Source organism: Zootoca vivipara, chromosome 15, assembly GCF_965207765.1.
Source record: "Zootoca vivipara chromosome 15, rZooViv2.hap1.1, whole genome shotgun sequence".
Classification (NCBI taxonomy): domain Eukaryota; kingdom Metazoa; phylum Chordata; class Lepidosauria; order Squamata; family Lacertidae; genus Zootoca; species Zootoca vivipara.
Window position 1 is genome coordinate 5,323,831 of NC_142598.1, and position 25,127 is coordinate 5,348,957.

General features: G+C 47.1%; 1 protein-coding gene across 3 annotated transcripts in view; it reads left to right on the plus strand.

The window, feature by feature from the left end:
- The window catches only part of PRICKLE3 (prickle planar cell polarity protein 3), a 36,172-nt gene that overhangs the window by 5,862 nt on the left and 5,183 nt on the right, over positions 1–25,127 (plus strand). For 2 of the 3 annotated variants that reach the window (XM_035141045.3, XM_088658595.1), the window contains exons 2-6: positions 5,480–5,565; positions 7,853–8,036; positions 12,989–13,102; positions 20,496–20,633; positions 23,489–23,692. In XM_035141045.3, the coding sequence (XP_034996936.1) occupies positions 5,480–5,565; positions 7,853–8,036; positions 12,989–13,102; positions 20,496–20,633; positions 23,489–23,692 (726 nt within the window). The remainder of the gene's footprint in view (positions 1–5,479; positions 5,566–7,852; positions 8,037–12,988; positions 13,103–20,495; positions 20,634–23,488; positions 23,693–25,127) is intronic. The other variant, XM_088658594.1, reaches the window with a different exon arrangement.

Genomic DNA, 25,127 nt, shown 5'->3' on the forward strand with positions numbered 1-25,127 from the left:
AGTTGGCAGATGTGAGGGGGAAAGAATCCTCTTGCTTGTGGATACTGTGCACTCTCTCCAGCACCATGTCATAAATTTTGGGTACAGTTTTGCTCCTTCCTGGTGGTGGCTGTCACCTTTTCGTTTCAAAAACCTTACCTCTGTGGGCATGGCTAAGGGGGCCTTTTCCTGAGCAGATACAGTGGTACCTCTACTTACGAATTTAATGTGTTCCATCTCACATTCGTAAGTCGAAAAAAATTGTAAGTCGAATCCCATAGGAATGCATTGGGAGAAAAAATTCGTAAGTCGAAGCAACCCTATCTAAAAAATCGTAAGTAGAAAAAAATCCTATCTAAACCGCATCCAAGATGGTGGGCGGAGCTCCATTCGTAAGTAGAAACATTCGTAAGTAGAGTTATTCGTAAGTAGAGGTACCACTGTATATATATATATAGAAGAATCAAAGGGTCACATTCGTTCCTCTATGAACGGACAGTTCCCTTCCGATGGCAAGCTCGTTTTTAAAGTTGCTGCAATGGCAGAGCCTTTGAGCGTATACAGAGTGCTTCCCAAAACTGAAGGGCACACTCTTCTGTTGAGAACAGGTTCATAACAACACGTGTGTTTTAACACACAAATGATCATTTGCTTTATATTTTTATGCGATGGCAACAGACTTGAAGACTGAAATTCTGGTAGATGGGTAAAAATTCTGGCCAGGTAGAGATCATGGTTCCCTAGTTTGCTTTTACTTATTTTTAAAGGTTTTGTGCTGCCTTTCCACAGCTTGAAATGGGACACTTTTTTAAAAAAATGAGAACAATATATAAAGTTGACAGCAGGTAGTTAAAAGTGAAACTTCAGGGGGGTGGGGGGTGTCCGGGGGTGCCAGGAATTTTTCACTGAGGCTCCAGAGCTAGCCTTTTCTACTGCCTCCATCTTGATTCTGTTGTGCTCGGTTCGTCCTTTTTTCCAAAGGGATTTTTTCCCCTGCCCGGTTTCCAGGCTCTGCTTCAGCAATTCTTGCCTTGGGGGAAGTGGGAGCGGCTCCTGGCACCTTCTCTCTCTCCCCCCCCCCCCAAACCTTCCCGGTGTGTCAACTCTCCTCTCTTAGCTGTTCATTGGCGCAAGGAAACCCACACCAAAGAGGCAAGATGGATGAAAAGTGGCAGGAAGGGAGAGTTAGGAAAGTTCTTGTTCCACATCGAGGCCTTTCCACTGTTTCTCCCCCCCATTATTGTTTTTAAGGCACTTTGCTGCCCACTTTCTCAGCCACCTGCGGTGGCAGGAGGCCAACGTCTGGCCTGTTTATGTCTTGCTGAACTGAGCTGAGGCAGGTCCTGGCCTGTGGGTGGCTTCCGGCACCCAAACGAAGTTATGCTTCTCCCACAGTGCCTTGCTGCTCTCAGACAGGAATATGCTTCCTTACAAATCCTTTTTTTAAAGGCCAAAGTGCAGACAGGATTTCACCCACAAGTCTCTGGCTGCTGCAAGTAACAGTCAGGAGTAATAATAATGATAATAACAATAACAATAACAATAACAATAACAATAACAATAACAATAACAATAATTTATTTATACCCCGCCCATCTGGCTGGGGTTCCCCGGCCACTCCGGGTGGTTTCCAACAAAATATTAAAGTACAATAGTCTGTTAAACATTAAAAGCTTTCCTAAGCAGGGCTGCCTTCAGGTGTTTTCTAAAAGTCTGGTAGTTGTTTTTCTCTTTGACATCTGGTGGGAGGGCGTTCCACAGGGCGGGTGCCACTACCGAGAAGGCCCTCTGCCTGGTTCCCTGTAACTTGGCTTCTCGCAGCAAGGGAACCGCCAGAAGGCCTTTGGCGCTGGACCTCCGTGTCCGGGCACAACGATGGGGGTGGAGACGCGCCTTCAGGTATACTGGACCGAGGCCATTTAGCATAGCTGCCAAGTTTTCCCTTTTCTCGCGAGGAAGCCTATTCAGCATAAGAGAAAATCCCTTAAAATAAGGGATAACTTGGCAGCTATGCATTTAGGGCTTTAAAGGTCAGCACCAACACTTTGAACTATGCTTGGAAACATACTGGGAGCCAATTTAGGTCTTTCAAGACCAGTGTTATACTGTCTCAGCGGCCGCTGCCAGTCACCAGTCCAGCTGCCACATTCTGGATTAGTTGTAGTTTCCGGGTCACCTTCAAAGGTAGCCCCACATAGAGCACATTGCATTTGTCCAAGTGAGAGATAACCAGGGCATGTACCACTCTGGCAAGACAGTTTACGGGCAGGTAGGGTCTCAGCCTGCGTACCAGATGGAGCTGGTAAACAGCTGCCCTGGACACAGAATTGACCTGCGCCTCCATGAACAGCCCTGAGTCCAAAATGACTCCCAGGCTGCGCACCTGGTCCTTCAGGGGCACAGTTACCCCTTTCAGGACCAGGGAGTCCTCCACACCTGCCTGTCTTCTGTCCCCCAAAAACAGTACTTCTGTCTTGTCAGGATTCAACCTGAATCTGTTAGCCGCCATCCATCCTTCAACCGCCTCCAGACACTCACACAAGGCCTTCTTCGCCTTCACTGGTTCTGATTTGAAAGAGAGGTAGAGCTGGGTATCATCCGCATACTGATGAACACCCAACCCAAACCCCCTGATGATCTCTCCCAGGGGCTGCATGTAGATGTTAAAAAGTATGGGGGAGAGGACAGAACCCTGAGGCACCCCACAAGTGAGAGCCCAGGGGTCTGAACACTCATCCCCCCCCCACCACTTTCTGAACAGGGCTAGTATGAGAGAATATATTGCCATTAACAAACATGCGTGGACATCCTGATTTTGGAAGTACCTGCCCATGTTGGTACAGGCCCCTGTCACTGGGGCCGCAGTCAAGGGACCTTGTAGAAATGTCTCTAAGCTTAAGATGCTGCTGCCTTCAGGCGATCTGCTTCACAACGGCAGACCCTTATTCCAAGAGACAGTGTAGCAGCCACAGAGGGGGTTCCGCCATGAAGCTCACTGATTTACCTTGGGCCAGTCAGTGTCTCTTAGCCTAACCCAGCTCACAGGGTTGTTGTGAGAATAAAATGAGGAGGTGCAGAGCCATGTGCGCCAACTTTTGCTCCATGGAGAAATGATGCTTATATAAACACAGTAATTAACAAATAAATGCTAAATATCTTCTCCTAGCTGCCTTGTACCCGGCATTGCCTGAGAATTCTAAGAAACCCCTCTCCAAAAATCAGTGCGGTTTTGAAATCTGCGTTTTAAACCAGAGTTCCTTGATCTCGGGAACCATCATGTAAAATTTGGTTAACGCTTTCTTAGCCGCTGTCCGTCCAAATGCATAGCGAGCTACCAAAATATATAGTTGAAGATGGGAACAGTCGCAAAGACGTGGACAGCCGGTGTCAAAAGGGAACCGGTGTGTGGTTGCCGATTCCTGGTTATTCAGGATTCCTGACCGATGGGAGCAGATGGACAGAGCTGGTGTCAGTACTGGTGGTAATGGGGGTTGCATATTGATGGCAATCAACGGTTGCAAACCATAGCGATGAGGGTGTACTGGCGAGATTGGCAGAGCTGGTGCCACACCTGGTGAATGGGTCCTGCTGATGTGTAGATGCTGAACCAAAAACAAACCCCTGTGTTGCAATAAGAACCAATCACAACAATACAAACACAACATGTAGGTTAATAGTTAGTAGAGAGAGAATATATAATAGAATAATGATATCATTCAAATTATAGGAATAAGCCAGTACTACTGAGGTAGCTCAGTTTTGTTGTCATTCATCGGTTGTATGCCTTGTATCTTATTTCCAGCTGATGAAGACTACTGTATTACGAAACAGTAGTATCATTCCGTAGACACTGTCCTTTTGGGGCTTTTGAGAGGTCCTCTACTGAAACTTTTGAAAGACTATTGAGAGACTTTACTTTTGAAACTTTTGAGACGTCTTCTGTTGAAACTTTTGTGAGACTGTCCTTAGACGTCTGTTCTGAACACAGGGCTTGACGGTCCTCGCTACCACTCTGTTACATTGTACATATGAACTTCGATTGACTTATTCCTATAATTCGAATGATATCATTATTCTATTATATATTCTCTACTAACTATTAGCCTGGGGACCCAGGTGGCGCTGCGGGTTAAACCACTGAGCCTAGGGCTTGCTGATCAGAAGGTCGGCGGTTCAAATCCCTGTGACGGGGTGAGCTCCTGCTAACCTAGCAGCTCGAAAGCACGTCAAAATGCAAGTAGATAAATAGGAACCGCTACAGCGGGAAGGTAAACGGCTTTTCCGTGTGCTGCTCTGGTTCACCAGAAGTGGCTTTGTCATGCTGGCCACATGACCTGGAAGCTATACGCCAGCTCCCTCGGCCAATAATGCGAGATGAGCGCTGTGACAAATTGAAGCACTTTTGAAACGTTTATTCCTACCCGGCTGGCAAAGAGTTAACCCACCTCCAGCCTGACTGACATAGAATTCTGATGGGGGCGGGACTGTGCCCAGTTTAAAAGGAGGGAGTGTCGGTTTGGTCAGTTAGGAGGGAGAGGGAGGAAGGTGTGGTGTCTTGTATGAAGAAAGTGAAGAGGCTAGGAAAACTTAAAGTTAAATGTTTGACTGAGTTTTTTCTTGTACAACTGGAACAAGGCAAATAAATACATGACACGTTAAAGAAACACTTATGCTTTTAACACAATAAAACTTCATCTCTGTTTTTGCCAAAAAGGTCCGTCTTTATTTTTCCAGCGAGGTACCAGGACTCACAGCCGTGGTGGCTCAAGAGAGGGCAAAGCTCACCTCAGGCAGGGAGGTGGCAGTTTGTGTCCTGGAGTTACACGGAGGAGGCTTTGAAGGGTAACCTGAGGTGCCAAGGAGTTGCCAGAGTGAAAAGGGCAAACTTTTTACAGTGGGGAATCCAACTGAGGGAGACCCTTTACTGTAGGCAAGAGGTTATTCCATCGGACAGCCTAGAGTTTCTTAAGGTACCAGGCCACGCAAGCTGGAAGGCTCTCCTTACTAAGAAACCCACTAGTAAAAGGGGTTTATTTTTGAGGCGGCAGGAGAAGAGGGTGGGTGTTTTCCCCTCTGGATTCCTGTGTCACAATGATAGTAAGAGAGAGTGGGACACCTGGTCGTCACAAGCGCCCAACCCCAGAGTCGGTCACGACTGGACCTAATGGTCAGGGGTCCCTTTACCTTTAACTATTAGCCTACGTGTTGCGTTTGTATTGTTGTGATGGGTAGATGCTGGCTTCCGGGTGGGAGTGTGCACTGTCGTAATAATACTAACAATTTTATTATTTGTGCCCCTCCTGTCTGGTTGGGTTTCCCCAGCCACTCTGGGCAGCTTACAGCATCTATAAAAACATAGTACTGTACTGTAAAATATTGAGCATTAAAAACTTCCCGATACAGGGCTGTATAGGGTATTATCTGGTGATACTGGTGTGTGTGGATGTTGGTGCTGATGATGTTTCTGCGGCTGACTTCTTGCCCCTCTGTCCCACACCAGCTGCCAGAGGTGGAGGACCCTGACCGGGGCCAACCGTGTCAGAGGTGCGGAGAGCAGTGCCCAGGCTTCCTAGTGCATGGATGGAGGTAGGAGAATGCGCTGCCCCTCCCTCCTTCCATCAAATCTCCCTCGCATCTTCTGTGAGATCCTCCCCCCCACTGTCTCAATGTTTATTGGACCTCTGAGTATTATTTGTGCTGTGTTGTCCTTCTTTACCATGGGTTGTATATCTAACTGGGTCCCTTCTCTCACTTGACACCTCCCATGCTGCTTTGAAGGCTCCCCGACCCCCTGGAGCACATTTGGGGAGGTGGGCTGCAGAAGGAAAGGGGGGAAATCAGCAAAAATGGCCTCTCCCCCAGCTGTTCACGGAAGCCCCTGCTGGATCCAGGAGCCTTCTAGGGGCAGAGAAACTCAGTTGGATCCAGACCCCTGTGGATCCACAACCTTTTCAGTCTTTCAGGCTGCCATCCCCTTCCAGGGAGTAAGTCCCATTGAACACGGCAGGATGGATTTCTGAGCAAGAAAAGAAATTGCAGGGTGTGCGACTCTTTCCTCCCTTTCTCCCTTGCTGATTTGATTCGCTCTGTCTTTCATTCCTCCCGTCTTGTCCTTAGCACCCTGCCTGCTGCCCCTCAAGCCTTTCTGAACAGAAATCTAGATAAGCAAGTTAAAACCTTGCCCCCTTTCCTCCTGTCACTCTGGATTCTCCTTATTTCACATCCTTACTTGTAGCTCTAATTTGTCCCTTGCCTCTCTGTTCACATTCATCTCTTCTCTTTTCCTCTTGCAGACACATCACTCCAGACTCATTTTTCTCCCTTTCACATTCAGCTTCCCCGTCCCCCCCCCCATTTTTTTTTGAACTGCAGCAGGAAAGCAGTGGAGTGGAAGAGCCTTTCCTTTCTGTCTCTTTCCATCACTCACTTCATTTCCGCCTGCCCCCTGCCCCCACCCTGGCGTAGCCCCCATCTTTCATTGTCCCCGTTCATTTCCAGGCACTTGTCACGCAGTTGCCTTGCTGTGGTCTTGCTGCCTGCAGAGACTGTAAGACACTCTCTCTCTAATGAGCTGATGGCCCCATTTTGCAGGAGCAGCATGGCCTGCCGTTGGGGCCCTTTCACCCCACACCTGCATTCCCGTTTTGTGGGGATGGAGTAATTCTCATTATGAACATTGTGCTTAACAGCACGATTGGGGGTGGGCGATTGGTGGGAAGTAAGTGTGGTCTGTGCCACTTACATTGCAGGGTCCGTGGTAAACCGCAAACATGGGAATTTGCACTGTAAGCTGTCTTTGGGGGATTTGCATGAAGGAGTGGGGCAGAATGCCTATAATAAATAACCAAAAAATGAACGTGGTATGGAGTAAGGATGAATTAGCAGAGTGGTCCCCCACCACCACCACCCGGCTTTCTTCACACCATAAAGTTTGAACCTACAGTATCTTGTTATAAGGCTACTCAAACATCCTGTCTTCCCCTTATAACTGGTGGTTACAGAGACCTTTGAGGTCTCTGCCTCTGTGTAGACTTGCAGACTGTGTAGACTTGGGGACCCAGGTGGCGCTGTGGTTAAACCACTGAGCCTAGGGCTTGCTGATCAGAAGGTCGGCGGTTCGAATCCTTGTGACGGGGTGAGCTCCTGTTGCTTGGTCCCAGCTCCTGCCAACCTAGCAGTTCAAAAGCACGTCAAAATGCAAGTAGATAAATAGGAACCGCTACAGCGGGAAGGTAAACGGCGTTTCCGTGTGCTGCTCTGGTTCGTCAGAAGCGGCTTTGTCATGCTGGCCACATGACCTGGAAGCTGTACGGCCAGCTCCCTCGGCCAATAACACAAGATGAGCGCCGCAACCTCAGAGTCGGGCACGACTGGACCTAATGGTCAGGGGTCCCTTTACCTTTACCTTTAGACTTGGTGCACCTTTTAGATTTATCAGGGTTGTGTCTCTTAGGGCTCAACAGGCGGGCGAGTTATGGCAAAGCGTTGAGGAGGAGCACCTGCCTGTTGTGTTAAGAGGATCTTGAGGCAGCTGTAGAGCTGTGCTGAGCGGCTTGGTTGTCTCAGGGTCTAGTTCAGGGGTCAGCAACCTTTTTCAGCCATGGGCCGGTCCACCGTCCCTCAGACCATGTGGTGGGCCAGGCTATATTTTTTTTTGGGGGGGGGAATGAACAAATAACCCAGAGATGCATTTTAAATAAAAAGGACACATTCTACTCATGTAAAAACACGCTGATTCCCGGACCGTCCGTGGGCCAGATTGAGAAGGCGATTGGGCCGCATCCGGCCCACGGGCCTTAGGTTGCCTACCCCTGGTCTAGTTGGTGTTTGGGGACTGTATCCCTGGAGGCCTTTCGTTTCCCTTCTTCTGCAGGAAGATCTGCCAACACTGCAAGTGCCCAAGGGAGGAGCATGCGGTGCGCATGGTGCCTGTCGACCTGGAGAGGATGATGTGCCGCCTCATCTCTGACTTCCAGCGCCACTCGATCTCAGACGATGACTCTGGCTGTGCCTCTGAGGAATACGCCTGGGTGCCCCCAGGGCTCAAGCCTGAGCAGGTAACTCTGCACCAGGGTCTGTTGGGGATCCAAGATTGGACCTTCTGTATCTTTAAAGTTATTTGCAAACAAATAATCGGCTGTTTATTGAATCACCGTACTTTTCTGTGTATAAGACTACATTTTTTCCCCCTTTAAAAATCATGCTAAAAAGTGTGTGTGTGGGGGGGTCGTCTTATACATGGGTGGTGCATAGGGTGGACATTTGATTGGTGCTGCTGCGGCTCTCAGCAGCTATTGTGCGTGTTATTGGTTGCTGCGTCAAAGGTGTTGTTGATTGGCTGACGCTCTGGCAGTTGGGTGGGTGATTGTCAGCTTCTGCTGGCGATGGAACAGACGGGAGGTGGATTTTGCGACGGGTGCAGGTGATCTCCCCTAAAAAAAAGCTCAACAACCCTGGGGGTAATCCTTTGTAAAAAAAAAAACCTCAACAACTCTGTGCTGTCTCCCCCCATTTTCTTAAATTTGAGTCCCCCAAAATAGGGGGCGTGTTATACACGGGGGCGTCTTATAGACAGGAAAGTATGGTAATTTTTTTGTAGTGTTTATACCTTGGGGTTTTGTGTCCTCAACTGCAAAACTGTCTACTTTGGTCTCAGTTTTGTCCTAGTGTAACTGTCATGGCTCCCCAACACACACAATGTTAGATGCCCCTGCCTTCCCATCCAACTTGAACTACAGCTCCCAGAGTTCTCAGGAAGAGGGAACGACTTCCAAAACTAGTTTAGGTTTGTAGCGTAAATTGGAGGCCTTCAAAGCTGCCGTTTCATGTCACGTAGCTTCTCTCTTTGAAGGAGGTCACGGAGATAAGTGAGGAAGTAATTGGTAAATTTCAGAAGGGGTTGGGAAGGAGAAAAATATATGCTCTGTGCTGTTGGAGCCCTGTTAAGAGGAGGCAGTTGTGATGAACCCCTCTGGGCCTTTCTGACCCAGAAGCCTTGCTACAGACACCCTTGGCCACGTCATGATAATCTAAGATTATAATAATACCCTTTAAACTACAAGCTGTTCTCTTTGTTTTATTAAGGCTGGTTGTTAGAAGGGGGGGGGGAAGCAGAGGCTGGTGACTATAGTAAATAACCACACCGAGACACAAACGCTGGCCTTTGGGATCCAGGATTCCCGTTCTCCTTGAGGAGTTAAATTAGATCCACCGCCAGACAGGAGCCAGTTCAACCTGGTAGGGAGTGCAGGCAGCTGCCTTGGAGGGTAGAATTCCACAGGCTCCAGGTTAACCAGGAAAATCTTCTAGGGAGAGCCCAGTCCCCTTCCCACCCTCTCAAGGCATTGAGGACCATTTCGTCAGGAGAGGGAGGGGAAATCGCCCCATCCCTTTCCCCTCATTTCATACAACTGAACGGAGGGAGACCCTCTTCTCTTAGGAACAGGTGAAAAGGAAAGTGCAGTCAGGAAAGCAGTTGGGAAGGACATTTGTTATATACGGTATTTATCGCCTACCTTCGGCAGCAGGGACGTGGGTGGCGCTGTGCTCTAAACCACAGAGCCAAGGGCTTGCCGATCAGAAGGTCAGTGGTTCGAATCTCCGTGACGGGGTGAGCTTCCGTTGCTTGGTCCCTGCTCCTGCCAACCTAGCAGTTCGAAAGCACGTCAAAGTGCAAGTAGATAAATAGGTACCACTCTGGTGGGAAGGTAAATGGCGTTTCCGTGTGCTGCTCTGGTTCACCAGAAGCGGCTTCATCATGCTGGCCACATGACCCGGAAGCTGTAAAGCGGCCAGTAAAGCGAGATGAGTGCCGCAACCCCAGAGTCGTCCGCGACTGGACCTAATGGTCAGGGGTCCCTTTACCTTTACGTTTTCCTTCGGCATCATAAATCCTTATCCCCCCCCCCAACTTTACCCTCACAATGACCCTATGAGGTAGGCTAGGCTGGGCTGAGAGATGATGACTGGCCCAAAGTCACCCAGAGAACTTTTTTTTAAAAAAATTATTATTTATTAAAGCTTGGGGAAAAAGAAAAAACAATATTCAGAAATAACATCAAATATCAAGCATTTTTAACATAAAAACTAAAAGGAAGAAAAATAACAGACTTCCGATTCTCCGCCTATCAGCTTTAAAAACTTAAGCAAAACTCTTACTCTGTAATAACATCCAACTTGTCTACTTTCCTTAAAGTCACCCAGTGCATTTTTTTGACTGGGTGGGGAATGGAACACAGGGGTTGTATTGAGTGGAGGTTCTGCTCAGCATAGACCCACTGAAATGAACAGACATTACTAAGTTAGGGCCATTAATAACTAGCAAATGCTAATCATTATGAACATGTTCACACGTCATGGAAAATCAGTGAATGGTTTACTGTAATGCACCCACCCAGACTGTTTATCTCCTCTTTGCTCGCATCCAGAGAACACAATTAAGCCAAACCAAGGATTGTGGTCTGTTTCATATCAACAAACAGCAATCAATAAACTGGAGCAAATCTTCAGTACAGATCATAGTTTGTTGGGACAAAGCAAACCACAATTTCTAGTTCAGATGTAATGCTAAGCCAGGGATCATGGTTTGTTTCCTTCCATCACAAACAGTAAGGAGAAAGTTACAGGTAGGTAGCCGTGTTGGTCTGAGTCGAAGCAAAATAAAAAAATTCCTTCAGTAGCACCTTAAAGACCAACTAAGTTTTTACTTTGGTATGAGCTTTCGTGTGCATGCACACTTCTTCAGATACACTAGAAACAGAAGTGTCAGACCCTATATATATACAGAGGGTGGTGGGGGTGGGTGGGAATGGGAGATGGGCTGATGGGAGTGGTAAACCTGTGGATGGGTGTTAATGGCTGCTGATGGCTGCAATTAGTCCTGGGCTGAGGTGCTAAAGAAAGCTTGATCATGCATAATGAGATAAGAATCCGATATCTCTATTCATCCCAGGTGTTTCCATGGATAGAGAATAGAGATATCGGATGAATAGAGATATCGGATTCTTATCTCATTATGCATGATCAAGCTTTCTTTAGCACCTCAGCCCAGGACTAATTGCAGCCATCAGCAGCCATTAACACCCATCTACAGGTTTACCACTCCCATCAGCCCATCTCCCATTCCCACCCACCCCCACCACCCTCTGTATATATATAGGGTCTGACACTTCTGTTTCTAGTGTATCTGAAGAAGTGTGCATGCACACGAAAGCTCATACCAAAATATAAACTTAGTTGGTCTTTAAGGTGCTACTGAAGGAATTTTTTTAGTAAGGAGAAAGGCAGGTGCAATTCACTTAGACAATAAGCTGTGGATTATTCCTGGCTTACTATGACGTGCGAACTATGATGGGCTGTGTGTGGTATCAAAATCCCTTGACCTGTCAGTGCAAGGATTCCCACTAGTGCAAGGGTACTTTTCCCTCCTCTTCTCCCACCACACACAGCCTGGACCCTCCTCAAATCTGCTCTGGGGGGTTGGAAGGGAACCCACAGAAGAGATTTAGGGGGCTCACAGTAGGGGTGGGGAAGAAGTCCTGTTGCACTGGAAGGATATAAGGATACATTGGATACAAGCCTCTATCTTGCAAAGGGTAAGAATTTTTCACTGAGAGCTCATTGTTGAAAAGCATTGTTCCAAATAAATGTATGAAAGGCTGTTTTTTCCTTTTGTCACAAGTGTTTTCCTTCTCTGACTAACCTATAATAGTGGATGGCAGCAATTTTTGTGTATTGGGAAGTGGGACTAATAGAATGCATTCAGGGACACATTTCTAGTGAGGAGAAAAACTACTTCTGTGAGATGCAAAATCAGAGCAAAGGTGACATTGGGTTGGATCCAGACTAGCAGTGCAACCCCATAGGAGTGTATTCAGAAGTGTGCCCCATTGAATTCAATGGGATCTACTCTCAGGTGAGTGAGCACAGAATTGCAGATTAAATTAGTTGAATTTAGGTCCCATTGAAACCATGGATCAACTCTAAATTTCAGAAGCAATTTATTGGGTCAACTGATGTTCTAAATTTTTCAGGCTAGGAGAATCGGTGCACTTTTTATTTTAAAGGAAGTCATTTGGTCTGATCTTTACCTTAATAAAGTTGAGGATTGTTCAGAACAAAATGGTAGGAAGTTTTTAAAAAGAGGCAGTGTCAATTTAATTACAAAATTTGCTGCCTTTGTGTGTGTGTGTGTGTGTGTGTGTGTGTTGTGAAATCTGATCACTTCAGCAAGACCAGGCTGTTTGTAATCTGATTAGCACAGCTCTTGTTTTAAGCTGATTACTGAGAAACATTTCTTTAAGACTTTCCATTGCTTTCATTGTATAAGGTGTTTACCCTGTTTATCCTGTTGATTATCAGGAGAACCCAAGAGAGAGTGCTTTTTCTGAGGCCATGCGCTGAGCTCAGAGTGGTCTCTCCCTGTGGTTTGGAGAGTTGCTAGGAGTCCTGTTCTCCTTATAGAGCTACAATTCTCAGAGTTCCCTGTGAAAACGGACTGATAGTTAAACCACTCCTGGAACTGTGGCTCTGTGAGGGCAATAGGGCCTCTCCTAACAACTCTAAGCACCCTTAGCAAACTACAGTTCCCAGGATCCTTTGGGGGGAAGCCATGGCTGTTTAAAGGGGCATCATTTTGCTTTAAACATGTGGTATGAATGTAGCCCAGGCATGGCCAAACCTGGCCCTCCAGCTGTTTTGGGACTACATTTCCCATCATCTCTGACCACTGGTCCTGTTAGCTAGGGATGATGGGAGTTGTAGTCCCAAAACAGCTGGAGGGCCAAGTTTGGCCATGCCTGATGTAGCCTGAAGGAGATCACCACGTAAATCCAAATTCACTTCCACATTTTGAACATTCCTATAAAGAACTTGCCTTCCTTGGACTCCTGGAAAACGTGGAGATGGAGCAGAAGGCCTCTTTTTGGGCTGCTGGGCAGCAGGTCTCGCCCTTGTGAGTTTCACTCTGGTCTCCCCTATTTGACCCACTAATGGCTCTCTTTACCTGCAGGTCTATCAGTTCTTCAGCTGCCTCCCAGAGGACAAAGTCCCCTACGTCAATAGCCCTGGGGAAAGGTACCGCATTCGCCAGCTGCTCCACCAGCTTCCCCCCCATGACAGTGAGGTGAGAAGGGCATTTTATTATTTCACACTGAGAAGGAACAGGAATATTTAAGAGGAAAAGGGTGTTCTTGCGAGCTCAGAGGGCTAGTGTCGGCCGTACAGATTTTGCAGCAGAATTCAAAAGGATGCTGTAAACTAGGGTCAAACTATGACTCTCGTTAGTCCCACCCAGTGCTGGCTGGGGATGATGGGCTTTGTAGTCAAACAACATCTGTAGGCCACCAGGTTGATTACAGGTAACCCTGTGGGTGGTGACCAGGTGTATGTTTTGCAAGCTCCATCATTGAAGGCTGCAATTGAGGCCCTGCTGTTTAGTCCACTACTTTTAGAAATACAGCTGGCAGGCACTAGGGACCGGGCCTTTTTGGTGATGTTGCCTCACGTTTATGGAACTCCTTCCCTGGGGAGATCCAACAGGCTCCCTTTCTTTCTGTTTGTGAGATGGGTTTTGGTGAGTTTTCTTCAGACACGTATTTGTTGCAGATTTTTCTCTCTGTGTCTGCTGTTTCCTTATTGCTGGTTTAGTGTTTTTATTAATATTTTTGTGTCTATATATCACTTTGAGTGCATTGATAATAATATATTTTTAAACAATCATTTTATTATTTGTACCCCAGCCACTCTGGGCGGCTTCCAACATATACAAAAACATAATAGAATATTAAAAACTTCCCCATACAGTAGAAAAGCAGGGTAGACTTTTTTTGTTTTAAATTAACATTCATTTTCTTTGACTAGGACCTGGCAACTCTCATTCATTCCTTTGCTCGCTTGTTCATTCATTCATTCAAAGGCGGCAAGGCCCTCTTATGTGGGGCTGCCCTTGATGGCTGCCTGGAGGTCTCTGTGCAATGTTTCTCATTCCCAGATTGCTGGGAGGGCATCAGTCAGGGCTCAACATCTGCATCGGCTTCACATGACTTTCAGGACTCAATTCTATATGCGACTTTTGATTTATAAAGCCCTTACGGACTTCGGGCCTGCAAACCTCAGAAACTGCTTTCTCTCCTTTTCATCTTTGCCTTTTCAGATCTACTGAGTGAGAGCACCTTTGTGACTGCCACAATCCAGGCACTGTGTTTGAACAGCAAGGGCGTGTACTACAGAGGTGCCCTTGGTGGCTGCCCCACGGCTGTAGAAAATCCCCCTAGGGGCTGGTGCAAATCCAAACCTTAATACCTTATAGAGCAACTTTGCAAAAAGGCTTCCATTAGCAGTCCAGGGTTCCTAATCACAAGGAAGAGACTTCTATGTGTAGCGCCCTTTATTATTAATGTTGTATGTGGGACTGCAGGCTGGGCTAGTCTAGGGGTTCGGCACACTTCTCCCTCTCATGTTACTGAATGCATGTGGGGGGTGCTTGTCTCCCCACACCTATTGCTTTTGAACTTCTTATCCTACAGGTGCCACATTAATACCCGTCCGTGAGAATTTGATCTTTTTTGTGTGGCAGTGCCTGCCAGCTGCTTCGAAATGTGAATTTTAACATATTTTAGAATTTTAACCTTTGGTATGTTTTTAAAGTATTGTTGTAATTTTTTCTTGCTTTTCTTGCTTTTATCTTTTTATAAAATCCTTTGGGGTGGTGTGTTGTTTTTTTTAAGTCAAATGGTATATATATTTCATGAAATAAATGATGATGATGATAAACAGTCCTACTTCCATTTCCAAACTTCATTTTTCAAGACACCCCCCCCCCCCGCCCTCCTTTCCCCAACTTGGGCTTCCCATCCGTTTGGCAGTGGGGAGTTTATAGATCCTTTCATGCAAATCAAGGGCCCACAGGGATGGGAAACGAGTGACCTTCTGTATGTTGTTAGACTACAAATCCCATCATCCCTGGACCACTGGCTATACTGGCCGGGGCTGATAGGAATTGGAGTCCAGCAAGATGTCTGGAGGGCAACAGGTAAAAGCCACTCTGCGTTTAGCAATTGCCAGCTATAGAATTGGAAAGGAATTTCCCAAGGGTGGTTGTGGTTGTTTTGCCTGCTTGCTTGAGGTGGGGATTATTATTATTATTTTGCCTTCTCACTTTCTGTGCGTGGCTTTTGTCCTCTTGCCTTCAGTCATCAGCAGGTACCTGGTATCTGCTCCATAGGCAATGCTCTTGCTCTCTGTTTGCGATCTGCACTACTGGGATTAATCTGCATGTGTGTGGCAGGCTGATAATCACAGTGGAAAAAAGCAGGTATTCTTCTCGAAACGGGTCGTGCGCATTATGCTAATTAATGCACAGCACTTCATGTATAGTCTGTTTCCCCACCGCTTTCCTTTTTAAGAATGATTCACCAAGGTAATCCAGATCAATCACCAAGGAGAATTTGAACTTTTCAGAATGTAAAAATCATGCAAGTCACACAGATGTGTTCGCTCCCCGGCCCCTGCCCCCTCACTTTGGACCCTATTCACGAAGCGTGGTTCACATACTACGTCTCAATAAAGCATAATAGAAAAACTAGAAATGTTTAATGGAAACTAGAGGTCTTAGGGCAGGGGTCAGCAAACTTTTTCAGCAGGGGGCCGGTCCACTGTCCCTCAGATCTTGTGGGGGCCGGACTATTTTTTTTTTGGGGGGGGAAATATGAATGAATTCCTATGCCCCACAAATAACCCAGAGATGCATTTTAAATAAAAGCACACATTCTACTCATGTAAAAACACGCTGATTCCCAGACCGTCTGCAGGTCAGATTTAGAAGGTGATTGGGCCGGATCCAGCCCCCGGGCCTTAATTTGCCTACCCATGTCTTAGGGAAAACAGTTTCCACACTTGAACAGGGCTGCTGAGCATTCCCAGCACTGATTCTGTATGTATGCAGGGAAAGAGCGAAGGGGGGAGATCTGTGGCCTGGGGGGTCTCCTCCACTTCAGATTGTAATCCGATGAAGGTTGCTGTGCTAAATACCTTTGCCCTTCCCATTCACAACGCTGTTGTATGTTGCTCCCAGGGGGCTGGATTAATGATTAGGCTAAGTGCTTTCTAAAGGAGAGGCCCAGCACAGTGCCATTTCCCAGCCAGATTCCACCTCCCGCTGCTCGAAATGGCTAGGCCCGGTCTGCACAATGCAAGGCCAAGGACGTTGCCAGCAAAACACTTTCCGTGGGGAAGGGCTGTCTTATGATGGGGATGCAGGCAGATGGTGTGTAGTGACCATTAACTGACTGCAAATGTAAAAAATGTTGTTTGTGCAGGATTTCATTTTTATTTTGTTTGTGCAGGATTTCATTTTTATTTTATTTGTATCCTGCCGTTTCGCTTGCCAGGAGCCTGGGGTCTTAACCTGGGTGTTTTTGTGATATTATGGGCACACGTGTGTTGGATTGTTTGGAGTTGCAAGGGACTCCCAAGGGTCATCTAGTCCATCCCCCTGCAATGCAGGAATCTGCATATCCACGACAGGTGGCCGCCCAACCTCTGCTTAAAAATCTCCAAGGAAGGAGAGTCTGCCACCTTTTGTGGGAGTCTGTTCCACTGCCAAACGACTCTTACCGCCAGAAAGTTTCTCCTGATGTTTAGCCGGAATCTCCTTTCTTGTAACTTGAAAGCCATGAGTTCGGGTCCTAGCCTCCAGAGCAGGAGAAAACAAGCTTGCTGCATCTTCCTTGTGGCAGCCCTTGAGATATTGGAAGATGGTCTTCTTTTCTCCCTTGTGCTTGTATTCAAACTGAAAGGTATGGGCAGGCTTGGGCTCTCTTTATACTTGCTTGTTATCAAGAACTGGTGCTCTGTGGATGGTTCTCTGTTTGCATCGGTGGTGAGGAATCTGTGGTGCCCTCCGTCAACCCCAACCAGCATCGCCGGTAGCCAGGGATGGTGGGGGTTGTAATCCAACAACGCCTGGGGGGTTGCAGGTTCCCCATCCCTGGTGTAGACACACAAACGCAGAAACACCTTAAACTTTAGAACTTTGTGAGATTTTTAGAGGTAGGAGGAAGAAGTTGGCACCTGAACTTCTGGTAAGAAAGCTGCCACTGACCAGAAGAGGGCAACCAAAATGGTTAAAGGCCTGGAAACGATGCCTTACGACAGGCATGTCAAACCTGCGGCCCTCCAGATGTTTTGGCCTACAACTCCCATGATCCCTAGCTAGCAGGACCAGTGGTTGGGGAAGATGGGAATTGTAGTCCAAATCATCTGGAGGGCCGCAGGTTTGACATGCCTGCCTCACGAGGAACGGCTTAGGGAGCTGGGTATGTTTAGCCTGGAGAAGAGAAGGTTAAGGGGTGATATGATAGCCATGTTCAAATATATAAAAGGATGTCATATAGAGGAGGGTGAAAGGTTGTTTTCTGCTGCTCCAGAGAAGCGGACACGGAGCAATGGATTCAAACTTCAAGAAAGAAGATTCCACCTAAACATTAGGAAGAACTTCCTGACAGTAAGAGCTGTACGGCAGTGGAATTTGCTACCAAGGAGTGTGGTGGAGTCTCCTTCTTTGGAGGTCTTTAAGCAGAGGCTTGACAGGCATATGTCAAGAATGCTTTGATGGTGTTTCCTGCTTGGCAGGGGGTTGGACTGGATGGCCCTTGTGGTCTCTTCCAACTCTATGATTCTATTCTATGATATGATTCCTACGCGCGTGGAGTGGCATTGCTATCCCTTGGCAACTCTGCGGTGAAAATCATCTGTATTTGGTGTTACAGTAGAAAACCACTTCTCATTCATATTGGAAGTTCTAATCAGGACGGTGCTGGGATTATTTCCCAGGAAAGAGGACTCCTACCCATAGCTGCCAAGTTTTCCCTTTTCTCGCGAGGAAGCCTATTCAGCATAATGGAAAATCCCTTAAAAAAAGGGATAACTTGGCAGCTATGCTCCTACCATTTGGAAATGGCACGTGCGCTCCCCACCCTGTATAGACCTCACTTTTGCTTTCCCCCATGCGGCAAACACTTCGCTGGTCCTTTCTCTGAAACCAAAGGAACAAGGGCAGCAAACACAGGGAGCTGAGGGAGCTGGAAGAGTTTCTGCACGCGGAGAGATTGAAAAAGATTAGGACTCTCGAACCTTCCCAAGATGATGATGATGGGGAGGGGGGAAAGGATTGTATATAGAGATCCTGATTAGTGTTAGAGAAACCAGCTGTGGGGACTGCGGTTAATCCTTCCTTGTAACGAGAGGGCTGGGAGACACCCGATGCCATTCAGCGCGCAGGAAACAAGTATACAGTAGTGATTTCTTGATTCCGGGTGCTATAACGCAACATGGCCCTTTGCCAAGGGATTTTGAGAAGGCCAGCTAGTGCCAGGCGCTGCGCTCCGGGAGGGCAAGGACTGCGGTCCTCATCCGACAGGTGCCAGGTTAACACAGCTGGACTGCCATTCCAAGGGTGCGCCTTGTCCTGGGGCAATGTTTGGCTGGAGCCCAAGGCTGAGTATCTGCTGGGTTCCTCCAGGTGGGGAAGGAGGGTGGGGCAAGGACGAGACAGGTCTCGTGTTTCTCCGAAAATAAGCCATAGTGATAGGCAGTTTAACCTTGCAGGTTAAACTGTACCAGACTTAATATATATAAAAAAGATATCCCCTGAAAATAAGCCACCGTGTTTTTTTTTGAGGAAAAATAAATATGACGGTGTCTTATTTTTGGAGAAACACGGTAGGCAGGCATTTGATGGAAGCTGCAGTGCTGTGAGAGCCAGTGTAGTGTAGTGGTTAAGAGTGGTAGACTCGTAATCTGGGGAGCCGGGTTCGAGTCTCTGCTCCTCCACATGCAGCTGCTGGGTGACCTTGGGCTAGTCACACTTCTATGAAGTCTCTCAGCCCCACCTACCTCACAGGGTGTCTGTTGTGGGGGAGGAAGGGAAAGGAGAATGGTAGCTGCTTTGAGACTCCTTCGGGTAGTGATAAAGCGGGATATCAAATCCAAACTCTTCTTCTGTGCAACCCAATAGGTTTCTATGGGTGCCGTCCCATGTCCATCGGTAGCCAATCAGGATGGAAGGGATGGAGGGAGGGTTAAGGTGGCCTCTGTAGTTTATTTACCTCCAGGACCTGGTCTAGAATCTCGCCACATTTTTAAACGGGGACTAAAAGCCAAGTTTGGGTTTCAAAAAGTAAGACGCCACCTGATTGAGGTGATGGCTGTTAGGGGGGCACAAGCGAAGAGTCAAGCTCAGAATCTCCCCCCCCCTCAAAAAAACAACAACCCTATCATTGTCAAAAAGTGAACTCTATCACAATCTGCTCTTGCATGGAATGGGAAAGAAGACAGACGTTTCAAAATGGTGCTGAGAAAGTGGGGGTTGACTTGCCCCATTCCCCTGCTGTTGTGTCACAGACACCATTAGATGCTGTACAGTAGTTAAGATGGTAAGCCAATTGGGGCAGAGCCCTGGCTTGCTTCTGAATGTAAACTCTGTAAATCACCGTGTTACGTTGGTGGTGCTTTGTAAATAATGACCAATCTTTGAGAATTGTGAGCTTTGGCAGTCTTGTTAAGCCTTCACACATGAACCTTTGAAAGAGTCCGCCCCCTGAGGAAACCATTCCTGTGAAACGGGCAAGAAGGTGGCCACCCGTCGGGATAAGAACATATGGGAAGAGATAAGAACGCATGATACATCATAGCACTTTATTGTCGGACTTGATTATTGCACGTTATATTGGACTTTTATGACTTCGAGCATGAGATTTTGCACACATTTTTGAATCTCCTTGTATATGTGAAGGTTGTATATACATATATTTGCACCTCACGGTGGTTTACCTTTTCATTGTTTCGCCAACATCACCGTGTTGTCTGTTTACTCTGTGTATTTTGTAAATAATAACAGCATCATTCCAAAGGGGCAAATTGTGTTTTCTTAGCCATTTGCAGCTTCAGTGCAGGATTTTACAGGGACAGTTTTGATGGTGGAGGCAGTGCTATCTGAATCCCACCCACCTCCATTTGCAGATTGAATGGGTAACCACTGTGAATTCTCTGTGTTAAGACACAGTTTGGAAAAAAGACCTTCAGATATGCGCTGACATAATCTTTCCCGCTTTGACATGCTGTGCGGTTTCATCCTTGCAGGGCAAACATTTTATTTATTTTCCTCCTTATAAAGTTTCACCTTCCCTCGAGTCACTGCTTGGCTGCAGGGCTGTGTGGCTCCACTCGTTGCTGCTGCCTTTGATCTTTGTGCCCCAGGCCTGGAACCAGAATGAGAGCTAAGCAGCTGAGTCCTCTTTTTTTTGGTCTTGGTTTTAATTACAATGGAAGGACGTGTCTTCCTGGCCCCTTTTTCTTTGGGGGCTCCCTTTGGGGACAGAGGCAAAGCGCTTCTGGAACAGCAGCAGCCGCCCTGCCTCAAAGACAAGAAGACATCCTTACGGCATTGCTTTGGGCCCTCGTTTACTAACTCTTCTCTCCCATCTCCCCCACCTATCCCAAAAAAACCCTCTGCCCAGGCTCAGTACTGCAGCTCTCTGGAAGAGGAAGAAGCGAAAGAACTGAAGTTATTCTCACAGCAACGAAAGCGAGAGAACCTGGGACGTGGGACTGTCCGGCTCTTCCCTGTCACCATAACCGGAGCCATTTGCGAGCAGGTATTGGGCCTCCCTCTGGCACTGCCAGGGTCAACACAGTTTGAGAACCAGGACAGGGTTGAAGAATGGTTGGGAGACTGAACACAGAAAAGTCTTCAGAGCCAAGCTGGATCTCCGGCAGAAGACCTGGGGTTGGCAGGCAGCCCAGTCCACTGCTGAATATTGAGAAAGCAGTAGAAATTGGAGTTCTTGGGAAAGTCCAGAAATAAACGATAAATTGCAAGAACTCAGGCCAAAAGAAGATGGATTTCAAATAAATCTTCACAAGGTTTTATTGATGTGATGCAGAGTTTAAATGGGAATCAATCCCAATGTTGAAGGCAAATAAAGGTAAATTCCAGTAAAAATCAGGACAAGGCCCTGTTTCGACTATTCTTCGTCTTCAAGGCAAACATATTTGGTACACTTTGACCTGTGAATCTTTGCTGACGAAGAATAGTCGAAACAGGGCCTTGTCCTGATTTTTACTGGAATTTACCTTTATTTGCCTTCAACATTGGGATTGATTCCCATTTAAACTCTGCATCACATCAATAAAATCTTGTGAAGATTTATTTGAAATCCATCTTCTTTTGGCCTGAGTTCTTGCAATTTATCGTTTATTTCTGAATATTGAGAAAGCAGCAGCAGCAGCAGCAGCAGGGAAGGTCTGTGATTTTGGAGAAGAGAAGTGGCAGGTGGGAGAAACTTGCTTAGCCCTTTTTCCTGCTTGCTGCTTCTCACCATACACTCCACACTTCCTGGGTCAACTTTGCCCAGCTGGTGTCTCCAGACATGGTGTACTCAGGCCGAGGGGAGGAGAGCAGGGAGAAGTGGTCACCCTTGCCCTTCAAATTGGGGCCTCCTCCTCTGCCCCACACTGGATTTTTTAGAGGGAGACATGTTAACTAAACAAAAATCCACGGTCTAGTTTAGCACTCGCAACAGCAGGTTCTCGGGGGTTCAGCTCAATATGTAGAAGCCATTACAAACCTCTGGTGGCTTGTTAAATCCACTGTGCTGAACCTGAATCCAGAAGTTCAGGTCTTATCAGTTGGGCTTCATGATTAGATCCATAAAGGTAAAATGGTAAAGAACCCCGGACAGTTAAACCCCCAGACTCTGGGGTTGCGACGCTCATCTTGCTTTACTGGCCGAGGGAGCCGGCATTTGTCCACAGACAGTTTTTCCGGGTCATGTGGCCAGCATGACTAAGCCACTTCTGGCGAACCAGAGCAGTGCACGGAAACGCCGTTTACCTTCCTGCCGGAGTGGTACCTATTTATCTACTTGCACTTTTTGGGGTGCTTTCAAACTGCTAGGTTGGCAGGAGCTGGGACCGAGCAACGGGAGCTCACCCCGTCGCGGGGATTCGAACCACCAACCTTCCGATCTGCAGGCCTTAGGCTCAGTGGTTTAGACCACAGCGCCACCCATGTCCATACTTAGGCCCAATTTGTATGGTGTGAAAGGTCTTTCCTGCTCTCTTGATTCATGCTCTTCCTTCCCATACCAGTAGTGCTGGTGCTATAGGGAATTCTACGCAAGTGGGGCTTGCAAAAGTTGCTCTTTCGATGCTGATGTTGCTTCACTGGAAGTTGAATCAGGGTTACAATCTGTTGGCAAGGGCAGCAAATTCCAGGGTGATCCCAGAACACACCCTTGCTTCTATTCCGGGTCATTCCTGGGCCATTGTGTGTTGGTAAAGAGCTCCATTCTCCACCCATCTCTGCATGTCAGAGATAAGAATGGTTGGCATGGCTCTGATTCACTCCTTGTTGTGAACGTGGGCAATTGTAGCAGCTAGCATTTCTGACAGCTACTACAGTCCCCTGGCGAGAGCCTCCTTCCAGCCTTCTGTTAGTGTTGCTGCCACATGCCTCCTTCCTCGCCCTCTCATGTTGGTGAACGACAGTTCCCAGCGAGCATGGTTGCAGGGGGGAGTTGCAGCCCCCCAAGCAACTGGAGGGCACAATGCTGGCAGAGGCTGCAGTAGGCAGTGTGTTATGGCTGCAGAATTCTCTCTCTCTCTCTTTCTCTTTCTCTCTCTCTTTCTCTCTCTCTCTCTCTCTCTCTCTCTCTCTCTCTTTCTCTCTGTGGCAATTCCCCAAGAAAGTTATGAAGGTAGCTCTGTTTCACTGTATTTGCGTTCTGTGATACACAGGAAGGGTTGGTCTCTAAAAAATTTAGAAGAGGAAATATGTGGGCCATGCACCTCCCATACAGAAATTTTGAATTTTGGCTCCTGGTACAAGAGGAGAGTTAAAATACATTGGAGGAGCAACAGCAACATCTAGTGTTCAGATGAAGTACTTGACTCTTTTAATACACACAAATATCCCAACCCGTGGCTCTGTTCTTCTCTTTTTTTAATTTGCCTTTCAGCGGAAATTCTCAAATGAAACAAGAATGTTTAGAAATACAAACTGTGCACAAAAGCAATAAAGCGACAACAAGGTCATTTCACAGCACGCTCACCCTTGTAAAGCTTCCTGTCTTTTTCTGAGCAGCCCCAGAAGAAGCGTGGCTTCCCAACAGAGGCTGACAGTTGTGCCACCCCAGAGGAGGCCCTGCCGTGAGCCTTGGGGAGTCTTATTTCTGAAGAGGAAATACCCTTCCCCTGAAGGCCTCTAGTTTCATTGGGTTATATGGGAGAATGCAGTAGCTTGGTTAAGGCCTGGTCTGATTTATGACACTCTGGGTAATAAGCAGCACCTTGAATTAAAAGTCTCGAAAGGTGATCACTGCCTTGGACAGTTTAGGTTTAAAGCAGAGGTGGAGAGCCTGTGGCTTCTGTATGGTATGTGTGGTCCTTCAAACCCTTTGCAAAGTCCTATATAAGTCTTAAGTGCTCTTGGTTTCTCTTCCCTTGGCAGTGCGGGAAGCAGATATGTGGTGGGGACATTGCGGTCTTTGCCAGCCGGGCCGGGCATGGCGCCTGCTGGCACCCACAATGCTTTGTTTGCACCACCTGCCGGGAGCTCCTCGTCGACCTCATCTACTTCTACCAGGGTGGCAAGATCTACTGTGGGCGTCACCACGCCGAGCGCCTCAAACCGCGATGTGAGGCCTGCGATGAGGTGAGGGTTTGTGCCAGACACACTGAAGGCCACAGGGTGGGGATACTGGATGGATAGATAGATAGATAGATAGATAGATAGATAGATAGATAGATAGATACTAGGGTTACCATACATCTGGAATTTCCCAGACATACCCAGAATACTGTAGTTGGAAGCAGTGTCTGGGCAGAAATCGGCAAAATGCCTGGGAAAATCCAGGCGTATTGCAACCCATGTCGGTCCAGATTTTCACTTTTTGAAATAGGGCAGCCCTGATACACACACACGTTTTGAGATTTCTTCTCCAAATTGTGCACCAGGTTGCATGCTTTTATGCCAGACGTTGATCAGACCTAGCTTTGCTGAGTCAAGAAGCAAATTTCTATTTAAAATTTAAATTATTTAACACAACACAGAATGTTAGGAGATATGACCATGGGACAGGGGGGCGATGACTAGTTTTTAGTTTTAAAAGCAGAAATTGGGCACTGGTTCACCACCCCTGGGAGGGGTCATTAGTTATTTTGATGACTAGAAGGGAAAGCTGAGGAAGGGCAAAGAGGAACAAGTGTCCTCCTGGGGATTTTTGTAATGCAGCCTTTTAAAAAAAACATTTGGGTCCTTCCTTCCTTCCTCCCTGCCTCCCTGCCTTCCTGCCTGCATTTGTATGCCACTCCACAACATTTCTGGGTGGCTTACAATGAAAACCAATGTAAATATAAACCACAAAAGCACGAAGTCGGAACTACATCTCCCTAGAAATTGTAGTGATGGCCTTCTACAGTGTTGGCTGTAAAAGGGGTATGGCCAGTTCATGGAGGATAAATCCATAAATGTTCCACCTCCACTATCAGAGGAAGTTGGCCTCTGAATATTGTTAGCTGAGAGTTACAGGTTGGGAGAGTGCTGCTGAGCTCGGGTTCTGCTAGGCCAGGCATCCCCAAACTGCAGCCCTCCAGATGTTTTGGCCTACAACTCCCATGATCTCTAGCTAACAGGACCAGTGGTTGGAGAAGATGGGGGTTGTAGTCAAAACCATCTGGAGGGCCAAAGTTTGGGGATGCCTGTGCTAGGCCTTTGGTCTGATCCAGCAGGACTCTTCTTACTCTTAAAATATTGGTTTAACTCAGCTAGTATCTACACCTGCCACCCCATTTCTGCAACCTTGCATTTTTGGAAAGCCTTAAAGACTCAAGTCATTTTTGCCCTTGTTTCCTTGATGGATCATCATTATGCCATTGGAATTTGGAGTCTGTTTTTATTTTTATGACTGTTTCATTCTTGGATTTTTTTAAAAAAATACCTGTCGTTTTTATTATTGTAAACCACTTCCAGCGAGGAACCAAAGGGAAAGAGGTGTGTATTTCAGATTCCCAAACCTCCCTGGCAGAGCAGATTTCTACGTGTTCAGAAAGGGCACTTGGGACAGCTACTTCAGGAAGAGGCGGTAACT